This window comes from Arachis ipaensis, chromosome B08, assembly GCF_000816755.2.
Source record: "Arachis ipaensis cultivar K30076 chromosome B08, Araip1.1, whole genome shotgun sequence".
NCBI classification, from domain to species: domain Eukaryota; kingdom Viridiplantae; phylum Streptophyta; class Magnoliopsida; order Fabales; family Fabaceae; genus Arachis; species Arachis ipaensis.
The window spans coordinates 97,712,547-97,724,635 of NC_029792.2; the positions used below are offsets into that span (position 1 = coordinate 97,712,547).

The 12,089-nt window shown below is 40.6% G+C and overlaps 1 protein-coding gene and 1 long non-coding RNA gene across 2 annotated transcripts; one reads left to right on the forward strand and one right to left on the reverse strand.

The window, feature by feature from the left end:
* On the forward strand, positions 4,618 to 5,292 carry LOC107611197. Its single transcript, XM_016313152.1, has one exon. The coding sequence runs from the start codon at positions 4,618 to 4,620 to the stop codon at positions 5,290 to 5,292; it is 675 nt and encodes a 224-aa protein (XP_016168638.1).
* Positions 11,343 to 11,861, reverse strand: LOC110265980. The gene is made up of 2 exons (XR_002352732.1): positions 11,580 to 11,861; positions 11,343 to 11,402 (listed from the first exon to the last, which is right to left on the reverse strand). It is a non-coding gene; the product is annotated as an uncharacterized LOC110265980 (long non-coding RNA).

A 12,089-nucleotide genomic window follows, 5' to 3' on the forward strand; every position in this document is an offset into this window, starting at 1 on the left:
AGATATATATATATATATATATATATATATTGTATTAACTCCTCTTAGAGGTTATGTTTGGAGAAACAGGTTTTGTATCTTATGTTTTGCGTTCTTTTGGGATTTCCTACTTTATATATATGTATGTATACCTTTATGCTCGGACCGGTTACCTTCGAAAACTGAGTCTCAAGCCTTGATATCTGTATTTTTGGCACTCTCTTGTATATCTTCTCGTGTTAGCTTATCCTTTATCTGTTTCGCTTATATTATCAATCGGAGTGTTACGCTTTTCGATTTAACGATTTTGATTTACCCTTTTTTTAAAGGCTCCTAGTTATAAACATTTTTCACACTACTATATATAATAAATTTATTTCTAGAGGTCGTAATACCTCGCCACCTCTGTTTTATGACTTAAGCATAAGACTCTGTGTGGTAGGGTGTTACAAGCACAAGCCAACTTTAAAAGCTCTCTCTTAGGTGCTTTCAAAAGCATCTTAACTTTTAAAAGCCGCAAGCAAAAGCAGTTGGGCTTTTTAATTTACCAAATGTAAAATGAAGTGTTTGTGCTTTTAAAAAGCACAAGCACCTCTTCAAAAGACGTTACCAAACCAAGCCTTAGTTCGGAAATGCTATTGTGTTATAACTTATAATCAACTCTTGATGAAGTTGTTTAAATAAGATAAATAGTTCTTACCTAAATAAGATTGAAACTAGAGGTGGGTGTACGAACCAGCTCAGTCTATTTAGCCCATACCACAATGGGCTAAATATTAACAGACCGAGCTGGACTAGCTTGCAATATATAGGGGCTTCTTTGAGAAAAGCCTGTGTCCGTATCACGTTGGTCTACAGTTTTACGGGCCAGTCTAAACCGCAAATTTTTTTCTTTGTCTCTTTTTTTTTCGCATTGCGTTGGTCCATGGTTTCACGGGCCAGCCCAAACCGCAAATCTCTCTCAGCGTTGCTATTATCAAATTCATGAGTTATGACGAAAAAAAATTATATTAATAGCATGAAGAAAAGAACTTCACACTCTAAATTAGGAAATTTAAGAGAAAGAAAAACTCCTATAAAAGCTCCAATAAAAATTATTAATTTTATATCAAAAATTTCAATCTCTAAATCAACATAATGAAAACTCCAATGACAATTACATATCAAAAGTCTATAATATGCATAAATAAAAATAGATAAGAAAGTGCTTCAACTTCAATTTTAATTTAAGAACATAAATAAATTAAGAAATATAAATGCTTCCAAAATCTACTACTCCTCTATAGCCATAGTTGAAGAATCTTTATTATGCTTAATCTTTTTGTCTTTTATTGACAAGGTTGAATTTTCATCTTGCTCTATAACATAACCAAAATTATAAATTAAAAACACAATCAATTACAATATATATACATAGAAAATAAGAATGTGATTCATTAAAAGTAAATTAATTACCTTGTAAATCAAACCCATGTAACCAATTCCTAGTGCTTATCAAAGCTTGCACATTTTTAGAAAGAAGTGAACTTCTATATTTATTGAGAACATGAGAACCAATGCTAAATACCGATTCAGAAGCCACAGTTGTTATTGGAATGCTCAAGCTATCACAAGCTAATAATGCTAAATCTGGAAATCGATGACTATTATCCTTCCAATATTGCAATACACTGAGATTCTTATTGGATTGAAACTCAAACTTTTACTCATCCACATAAAGATCCAAGTGAGACTTTTCAATTTGTGAAACGTCATGACTCTCAAACTCAATATAATCCTACATTAGTTTTTAAACCATAATAATTAATAATTAAAAAGATGTTGGAAAGAATAAAGAATTAATAAAATACTCAAGTAAACACAAAAATTTATATTAGAAAACCATACTTACAAAATGAAATTCAATTAATTACTTAATTAAATGACTTAGCGCCCGACGCTCTGCTAGGATTTCACTGCGCCGTCTCCATGGTTACACCTTTCTTTGTCTTTTCTTTGTCAAATTCTTTCCATCTTCTTCTACTTTCTTTTCTTAATTTCTTTTCCACTTAGCTCCCTAATTTTTATTTTCTCTCCCAATTCATTCCTCTTTTAATTCATTCCGTTTTGTATGTATGTATTATTATTATGTGTGGTCTAGCATTGGAAACATATAAAACACACACAGAACACGATGTGATTAGATTATCATTGGTTCCGGTTAGTTTATGTTTGTTGTCTGGGAGTACCTAAGGAGTACCTAATTAACAAGAAAGCATGAGGGAGCGATCAAGCATAGCGAAAGACCCCAGAGTCTGGAATCGGGAGGAGTACGTTCGGCTTGAACGAGATTCATTCAGTGTTTTCGTGGACAGTTTACCAGCGGATATCTCGAAACGCGAGTTGTTTGGGTTATTCTCTTGGACGGGACGGATCAACGACATATACCTCTCAAGAAAGACGAGAAATGGGAAGATCTACCTATTTGCCTTCATACGATATACTACGAAGGGAGGAGCGCTGAAGGCTATTGCTGAAATGAATCACATGCTGTTAAGGGGGAAAGAGCTTTATGTAGGGGAGGCTAAGTATAGGAGAGATGCTTCTAAGGGACGAAGAGTGGCAGAGGTGGTGGCGGAGGGAAGGCCACACCACCGCCAGGCTGAGGTCAATAATGCGGTAAGGGAGCACACAGTTGGGATCCAGCCATCTCCAAACATGGTGCATGGGGCACGGCCGAGTGCTCTAGATATTGCAACACATGCCATAGAGGAGGATTCCAAGAAAATGGGGGCAATGTTGCTGAAAGCCTCTGTTGCCAAGACCAATCTCGAATGGTTGCAAAGGAGTGTGATTGGGAGTACTGTGAGACCAATTGACTTCAGACTATTGAATGAACTCAGTAGGAAGGCTTGGCCTCACGTTGTTAAAATCTGTGAGCTGGGGAGGTATAAGGCCTTGCTGATATTTGAGAGTACAAAGAGTGCGGAGGAGGCGTTGGAGGGTTGTGGGGATGGCCGCTGGCAGTTTTTCCATAGTATGTGCCGTTGGAATGATCAGGAACGGAGTGTGAGGAGAAGAGTGTGGATTGAGTGTTCTGGCGTTCCACTACATGCCTGGTCCGAGGATACTTTTCGTGCGATTGTTAGCCAGTGGGGTGAGGTTGTGGCTTGTGCTAACATTACAGCCCCAAGTTTGTCGCTCCGGGCTGGTCGCATGCTGATCGATACCTAGAGGGTGGCATCTATCTCGGAAAGGTTTTATTTAACTGTAGGGTCGACGGAGTTTGAGGTAATTGTTGAGGAACTTGGCAGTGATGAACATGGCTCTTTGGAGGGGGTGGTGGTGACTGATGTGATGCCAGGGGTTGCTGGGAGCATGGAGGGCATTAACGGTACTCGAAATCCGATGAAGAGGGGGTGGCCGGGTCCGGCGGCTGAGGAGGTAGCCTTGCCGCATAGGATGGAAGGGGATCCGGAGGGCAGAAGCGTAATTACGACCGATATTTTGGATGAATGGAGCAACGGTTCTTTGAATTCAAATTCTGTAACGGCCAAGAATACGGTTGCTGAGCTCAGGGGAGGAAGTGCTGAGATTGAAGAAGATGCGTCAGAGAGGACTCAGTCGTGGGACTTTGATGCGGACCGGGTGGTTGCTGTGGGAGAAATCACAAGTCAGATTTGTTTGGGCTCTAATAGCTCTAAGGCCCAGCTTGTTTACTCTAAGCCAAAGGGGGCAACGTTGGGCTTGACTTCCCGAGGCCCATCTACTCCTCATGCTGGTTCCGTGAAGGGGATGCAGATTGGGCCTGTTGCGAAGCGGGTTGTGGGTAATGCGGAGGGAGGATCTAAATCGGGTAGGTATGGGAGTGGTGATCCGTTTACATTGGGCGATGAGGCTGGGGAAGGAGACCATGGCGGCGTGGTCAGGTGTGATGCGGGGAGGAGAAGAGACGCAGATCGGGGCTTCGCCTTGGTGAGTACGACGCTGACTGTGGAGGCGGATGCTCACCCTGGGTCGCCGTACATGATGATGGGGATGGGTGGCGTGTGCAAGGCTGTTGACGTCGCGGGTGAGGTTGCTGAGGCGAGTCTGGGGGCACGGGGGTTGAGCGGGGCACCGGTGAGGGAGGTAGGCAATGCTCTCGCGGAAGGGATGGTGCTGATGATGCCGCGGCTGGTGGAGGGAGGAGGGGCAGTGGATCTCGTTGGGGGGAATCCAGGTCGTGCAAGGGATGGCACTAGTTCTTTTGAGGTCAGCGACAAGGGAGTGTCGCGCTCTCCGTTGGAAGGGGATGGGGCTAGCTTGGGAGATGAGTTGGCAGAGGGTAGGGACAGTGGCTGTCAGGGAGAGTTAGATACTGGTGTTCAGGGGAGAGTTTCAGCGGGTGTACAAGGGGCCCCTTCTGATGCAGTGAGCGAAGCTGAGACGGAAACATTAGAGAACAAATGGACAGCTGATATGCAAGAAAACCGGGAAGCCTGGAAGTTTGCAGTAGAATCTGGAGCGGTGCAGTATGATGAGGAAGATGACATCATGGCCATTCTAGAGGCACAGAATGAGTTAATTGCGCAGAAGAAAAAAATAGGCTAAGCGAAAGGAGAAAGCACGGAGGAGTCGACCGAAGAATCGGAAAAAGGTGTGTATAAGTGCTATACGATGATTTTTAGTTCTTGGAATATTAGGGGGTTGAAGGGGGTTGGTAAACTAAGTATGATTAAGAACTTTCGGAGAAAGTTTAATGTGCATATGCTAGGCTTGATAGAGACTAAGACAAAGATGGTGACAAATTTTGATATAGCACAACTGTGGGGAAATGGCGCAGTTAAATGGGAGTTAGTTGGTTCGGTTGGTGCTGCGGGAGGACTGGTATTAATGTGGGACGACATGGTGTTTCGGATGAACAACTGTTATAAAGGGGCTCGCTGGATATGCTTGGAAGGTGTGCTGCTAAAAACTAACTTTCCCTATGCTTTCTGTCTAGTTTATGGGCCACATGAAAGGGCGGAAAAACTCATTATGTGGGAAGAGTTGAGCTTCCTATCTGGGTTATGCCAAGTATCGTTCTGTTATATGGGGGATTTTAACGAGGTAACTCATGTAGAAGAGAGAAAGGGTGCTACCTCTTTAACAGTGTCCGCAGAAGAGTTTAAATCGTGGATACAGGATATGGAGTTAGTGGACTTGGCAATACCTGATCGCTTATTCACCTGGTTCAGAGGGCAATCATGTAGCCGCATTGATAGGGGATTGGTTAGTTTAGAGTGGTTAGAAGAGTTTCCTGATACAAGACTGAGAGGGGACCTAGAGGGTTATCAGACCATTGCCCAATGATCTTGGAGGTTACCCGGATTAGCGGGGGACCAAGACCGTTTTGGAGCTTGGATTCGTGGTTTACCCATGATGGGTTCTTGAGAATGGTGAAGGAGGAGTGGAGGAACTTGGGGGAGGGACAGTTCATTGATAAACTAAAGGCTCTGACGACTCCGCTGAGCAGATGGCATAGAGCCAATTTTGGGAATATGGACCAAAGGATTACACAGCTGGAGGATGAAATTAAGAAAGTAGATGACATGGTAAGTACTGGCACGGCTGATGGGACTACTGAAGCAAGAAGGAGAGCGTTGGTAAGCTTCTGTAGAAAATGGTATATCAGGAAGGAGCTTCATTGGAAGCAAATGTCCAGATCGCGGCACGTGAAGGAAATGGATAAAAATACCCGCTACTTCCACAATCTAGCCTCAGCACGAAGAAGGTCGAATATGATTGATTCCTTAATGGTTAATGGGAAGTTGATAAGGAACCAGGCGAGGATCAAGACGGCTATTCGAGACTTCTATAAGGGGTTGTACCACCAGGAGACATCGCCAGTGATTGGGTTCAGGGACGGGCTTGTAAAGCAGATCAACGAGGAAAAGGCACTGGAGCTAGAGATGCTGCCAACTGTTGAAGAAATAAAGGAGGCAGTGTGGGATTGTGAGTCAACAAAGGCGCCAGGTAGTGATGGGTACAACATGAACTTCATAAAAAAATGCTGGGATGACTTAGGAAGGGAGTTCACTGATGCGGTGCTAGGCTTCTTCCTTTCGGCTACACTTCCTAGAGACTCGAATGTTACGTGGGTTACGCTGGTGCCAAAGTTTACTGGAGCCAAAGAAATAAAGGACCTTAGGCCGATTAGTATGGTGGGGTGTGTCTATAAGGTCATATCCAAGGTGTTGGTTAGGAGGATGCGAAAGGTAATGCCGGGGTTGGTAGGAGAGACTCAGAGCGCCTTCGTTAAGGGCAGGAAAATCCATGATGGGGTCCTGATCGCCTGTGAAACAGTGCACTGGCTAAAAACACGAAAAAAGAGTGCCGCAATAATAAAGCTGGACTTCCAAAAGGCTTATGATAGAGTCAAGTGGGGCTTTGTGGATATTGCCTTGCAGAAGATGGGGTTTGGCCAGAGGTGGAGAGGTTGGATAAAGGAGTGTGTCACCACTGCATCTATGTCATTGCTTGTCAATGGATCACCTTCAAAGCCTTTCAAAATGGAACGGGGTCTACGGCAAGGTGACCCGTTGTCCCCATTTCTGTTCGTGTTAGTTGTGGATGTTTTGCATCGAATGATTGGAGAGGCGGTGAGGAATGGCCGTATAACTCCGTTACTGCTTGGTAGAGATAATATTGAGTTGTCTCACTTGCAGTTTGCAGATGATACTATTCTTTTCTGTCCGCCTGATGAGGGGACCATCAGGAATTATCATCGGCTACTCAGATGCTTCGAGCTCATGTTGGGATTGGCCATTAATTTTGAAAAGTCCAGCCTTATACCGGTCAGCTGTGAGAGGATGTGGGTCCGGAGGATGTGTCGGTTACTGGGTTGTAAAGAGGCTTCATTACCAGTCAGATATTTGGGCATTCCCCTGGGAGCAAATCCGAGAGTGGTTAAGACATGAAAACCGGTGATTGATAAGGTGGAAGACAAACTGAGTTTGTGGAAAGCAAAAACCCTTAACAAAGCAGGTAAGCTGGTCCTAATTAAGGCGGTTCTTAGTAGCTTGCCGATTTACTACCTCAGTTTATATAAGATGCCAAAGACAGTGGCAGAGAAGCTGATTTCCCTGCAACGACGGTTCCTGTGGAGTACTGAGGATGGGAGATACGGGGTACCGCTCGTGAAGTGGGAAGTGGTTATGGCTCCAAAGAAGGCAGGTGGGTTGGGAGTTGGGGATGCGGTGATTCGAAATACTGCATTGCTGTTTAAGTGGTGGTGGAGGTTCTCGAAAGAAGACTGTCCCTTATGGAAGAAAGTGGTGTGCTCTTGTAATAATATGCATCCTGCAAGAATGGTGGGAGGACAGCCTACTCCCACGCGAGGGGGTCCTTGGAAGGATATATGCCAGCTACAAGTTAGTAAGCCGGGGCTGAGAGATCAGATGATCAGTGGGTTTTCGATGGAGTTAGGGAATGGCAGAACAATCCGATTCTGGGAGGATAGATGGCTACCGGCTGGAGTATTGAAAGATATGTTTCCTAGGCTTTTCTCGGTCTCAACTCTTCATGAATCTGTGATAGCAGACTGTGGCTTTTGGGATGGCCTAGTGTGGATTTGGAGTTTCCAGTGGAGGAGAGAGTTGTTCCAGTGGGAGTTGGACTTAGTACACCAGCTTCATGAGATCTTACAGTCATTCAAGCTTACAAATGGGAGGGAAGATAGTGTGGTATGGAAATTTGATAAAACAGGTGACTACTCGACAAAATCCTTTGTGCGAGTGATGCAGGAGGAAGTCCTACCGGAGGAGGTTCCCAGATATAGCTTCACTAGTGCTGTTTGGAAAGGATTTGTCCCCCCGAGGGTTGAACTCCTTTCTTGGTTTGCGTTAGTCGGAAGGGTCAACACAAAAGATCGACTGTGCAGATTACGGGTTATTGACCAGCAGGACAATAGGTGTCTTCTCTATGGTAAGCCTGTGGAAACCGCGTATCATCTGTTTCTTAGTTGTAAGATTACATGGAAGGTGTGGTGTGCTTGGCTAATGGCCTTTCAGCAAAGGTGGAGCTTTCCAGGTACTTTGAAGGAACATTTTGAGAGTTGGACAAGCTTTACAGGAAGGAAGGTAGATAGGAAGAGATGGTTCACTGGATTCTTTGCTGTTATCTAGACAATTTGGCTAGAAAGGAATGACAGGCTCTTCCGAAATAAGAGTTCAAGAGTAGGGGACATTATTAACAGATCGTTTACGTTCTACGAAGAATGGAGTGGTGCTGAGCCCTTTGGGTGTTGATGGTCGGGTCACAGTGTCTAGGAGTTGTATGTTATCTTGTTTTATTCTTATTATAGTTTTGCTATCTGCTCCACTCTGCTGTGTTGAGCTCCCTTTGATTCAAAAAGAAGAAAAGCATGCTTACATCCATATCGAGCCAAGGTGATGGATCTTGAATACGACTTCAACTTGCTGGTTAACTAACTTGGCGAGTTGGGGTTGACTTGGATTTGGCCATCAGAAGGACTTGATTCTTTAGAAGAAATTTGAACATACTCATTGAAAAGAGTAGTCAATTTTTGTTTTACCATATAAGATTTTCTTGACATGATAATACATTAAGACCAAGCTTATGGTAACAAAACTCAAAAATGAAAACTTCATACGAGGATCAAGAACTGTTCTAAGAGCAAGCACAATGTAACATTTTTACTATTAGAATGTCATGCTTTCGGCTACGCCACTCTAATAGCGAGGATATATATTACGACGACTTCTATGTACTAAATAATAAAATAGGAGCCTTTAACATAAAATTTTTTGTTTGAAAACGTAAATACTTTTTCTTATAAAAATGTACATACATACATACATACATATAAATCAATCATAACACTTTATATATATGTGTGTGTGTGTGTGTGTGTGTGTGTGTGTGTGTGTGTGAGTGCGATGCACCTTTTGTTCTATTATCTTCCTTCACAGGTTCCTAGTTGTATTTATATCTTTCAACTATATGTATGTATTTTTGTTTCTAGAGGTCATAATGTCTCACCACCTCTGATTTACGACTATACCGTAAGGCTTTGTTTGGTAGGGTGTTACAGAATTCCCCCCAAGCTTGCATGGTTCGGCCAAAGTGAGGAGAATGTGGAGTAGCCGATTTTCGATGTTTTCTTCTTCAATTGTTCGGTCAAAAATATTCCATGGAGCTTCAGTTGTTGTGATTGTCGTACGGAGGTAGGTTTTGGTAAATTAATTAAGAATTAAATGTGTTCTTGAAGTTTTATTGATGATTGGTTGCCTAGTGATTGAAATTGAGTGGTTATATGTTGATTTGACATGTTTCTTTGATGAAATAAAGCTTCGAATTCAAGTGACTTAGAAGTCACTACTGCTGCTATTGAACCGTGAGCTTCCAAGACTTGAATTCAAGCTTAATTTATCTATTTTGTTGTGTTTATGATGGTTGAAATGTTGCTCTTTGTTTTGAAAAAATTTGGGTAAAAATCAGTAACCGAAAAGTTCAAAAATAGATTAAAAATCAAGCATATATTTTAAAAGATTACAAGAAAAGATTTTGGTTCTGAGAAGAAGTGTTAGTCACTAACACAAAAATTATTTTTGAGTATGAAAATGTGGTTTGATAAAAGATCAAGATTAAAAATAGTAATTATATAAGTTTTGGAGTACTGTAGATAATAAGTAAAAGTTCAGGGGTAAAAGGAGTATTTTATAAAAATATGGAGTTAAAAGTAAAAATATTTAAAAATTTAAATTAAAGAAATTAAAGATATTATTTTATTAACAATAATAAAACAGAAGGATAAGACCGTAACAAATCCTAAAAGTTTAAGAAAAAACTAAGGTTTTGAGAATTGGACCGGTCATCAAACCACTCTAATAACTGGTTCACAAGTTTAACTGGTCCAACCGAAAAAATCGTTTTAGAATAGAATAATAAATAAATTATAAATAAACATCCTAAAATATAATTATAGCCTAGTATAAATCTTAAAATATCTTCGACATTTAAAACACTACATAAAATATCATCAACCAAATCCATATGATCTTATCAAAATACAAACTCAAAAGTTAAATAGTAAAAAAACATAGCTAAATATTAAATGCCAACATGAAGATTTATCAATCATCAAAATTTGCAAGAACTTGTTGCAAATTTGCTTCGATGGGATCATCTTCACCTTCATTTCTACCCTCTTGAGTAGAAGAATCAAGAGATGCACCATAAAGACCACTGCTACTACCGCCACTTTGATATAAATCAGCATCAATATCACCTAACAAAATACACATTACCATTAGGAAAAGTCTAGGGGGCCAGCAACTTTTGTGTTTTCTGACAATCACTTAACCATCAAAATAAAAGTGAGTGATCTCCCACCATTAGATGTAATCTCACACCGTTAAAAACACTATTGATGGCCAATTGATGGTTACAAAACACCAAAATTGCTGGCCCCTAGCATTCCTCTTTATATTATAAACTAACAACATTCTAATAAATCATTAGAAAATAAACTATAATACTCAAGCAATAAGTCATCTACATATTTAATTGTATGTACCGTAAGAAATCGAAAAAAAGTTTATACTTTATACACATAACAAATCATGAGTTTATCATATTCACAAAAATGTCTGATTCAACCAAACAAATATCTCAATAATGAACATAAAATGAATCATAATGAAACTGAATAAATGCCCTGTCCCTTAATAACTACCTCAGAGAGTGGCTGATTCCAACAATAAAAAAAACATGCATAAATATAATTCTCTCAAGTGTTGTTATCACTTGAAACACTTGAAAAGTAACAAATGTATATGTATTACTTAGAAAAACATGCATTATCCAGTAAATTATAACAATGTTTCACTAGCCTTAATTCTTTGAAGTTTCTCATGAACTAGATGTTTAGCACATAAAGTAAGATAAGAAATGTGACTACAAGTGTAGAAATAGAATATAACAAGAGGCGGGGTAGATCTTCATAGCTAGGATAGATAATTTCAAAGGCATATAATATATAGGACACACAGTATGAAGACGAATGGGTTTATCTCCTCTTAAGTGCAGCCTTTGGCAAGTTGCACTTTAGAGCATAAAGTACATCATCTAAACTTTAGATGTAATAAGATATAAACATATCTTAACTACCCATATAATCTAAAATTATATTTTTTCATCAATGGTTTAGATGCTAAACTTCAGAGAAGCTAAAGAAATAAAGATATTTGATAGGGATATCAGATAGAACTACTGACATAACTACCTTAAAATAAGTAATTTTGCAGTTGCAATCTTCCCTCTAAATTGTAGGAGCAGCTCCACCATTCCAGCATCAAATACAAGGCATGCCAAGTGAAGCACAATTAAGCCATCCTTTATGTCCTCCATTAGTTGGCTTTCAGATTCAGATAACATGCTTGAGCAAAATAGTAATGACACTAAATTAAACAAAGCATTAGCAAGGCAGAAGAAGAAGAACGTTAGCAACATTAGCAACATTATTTGAGCAAAAATTTCAGAAATTAAAAGGAAGAAGAAGAACCAAGCATTCAGTAACCAGAGCCATCGGTAACCAGAGCAAAATTAAAAAGAAGAAGCAAAGCACGGCCACTCACCTTCGACGGAGGCACGGACGGCAACCGGCGATAGACGAGACGACGACGACAGGTGAGACGACGGCAAACGGCGAGCTGCTCCAAGCCACAAACAGAGAAGCCAGTGGACGAAGTGCCGAGCTACCTGGGTTCCGGACCTGGGGAAGAAGAAGAAGCGGAGGTGTCGAGAACGGAGAACCTGGAGACGGCGGCGGCAAGGAACCTAGGGCTAGGGTTTTACTTCAAAGGGGATTTGCACTTTTCTAGTGTGCACGAATGAAGGGGAAGGGGGGTTCAGGCGAATGGTTTTGGGGCTTGTTTGGGTGAGCTTTTAAGAAAAGATCTTTTTTCGAGTTATCTTTTTTTAAAAGATCTTATAGAAAAGTAAAAGTAATTTTATGTTTGGATATCTCATGTAAAAAGGTCTTTTTATCAATCAATTATGTTTGAGTATAACAATATAAAAGTACTTTTTTGTTTATTTATTACATGAAAAACATCTTTTTATTAAGAAAAAAAGATCTTTTAAAA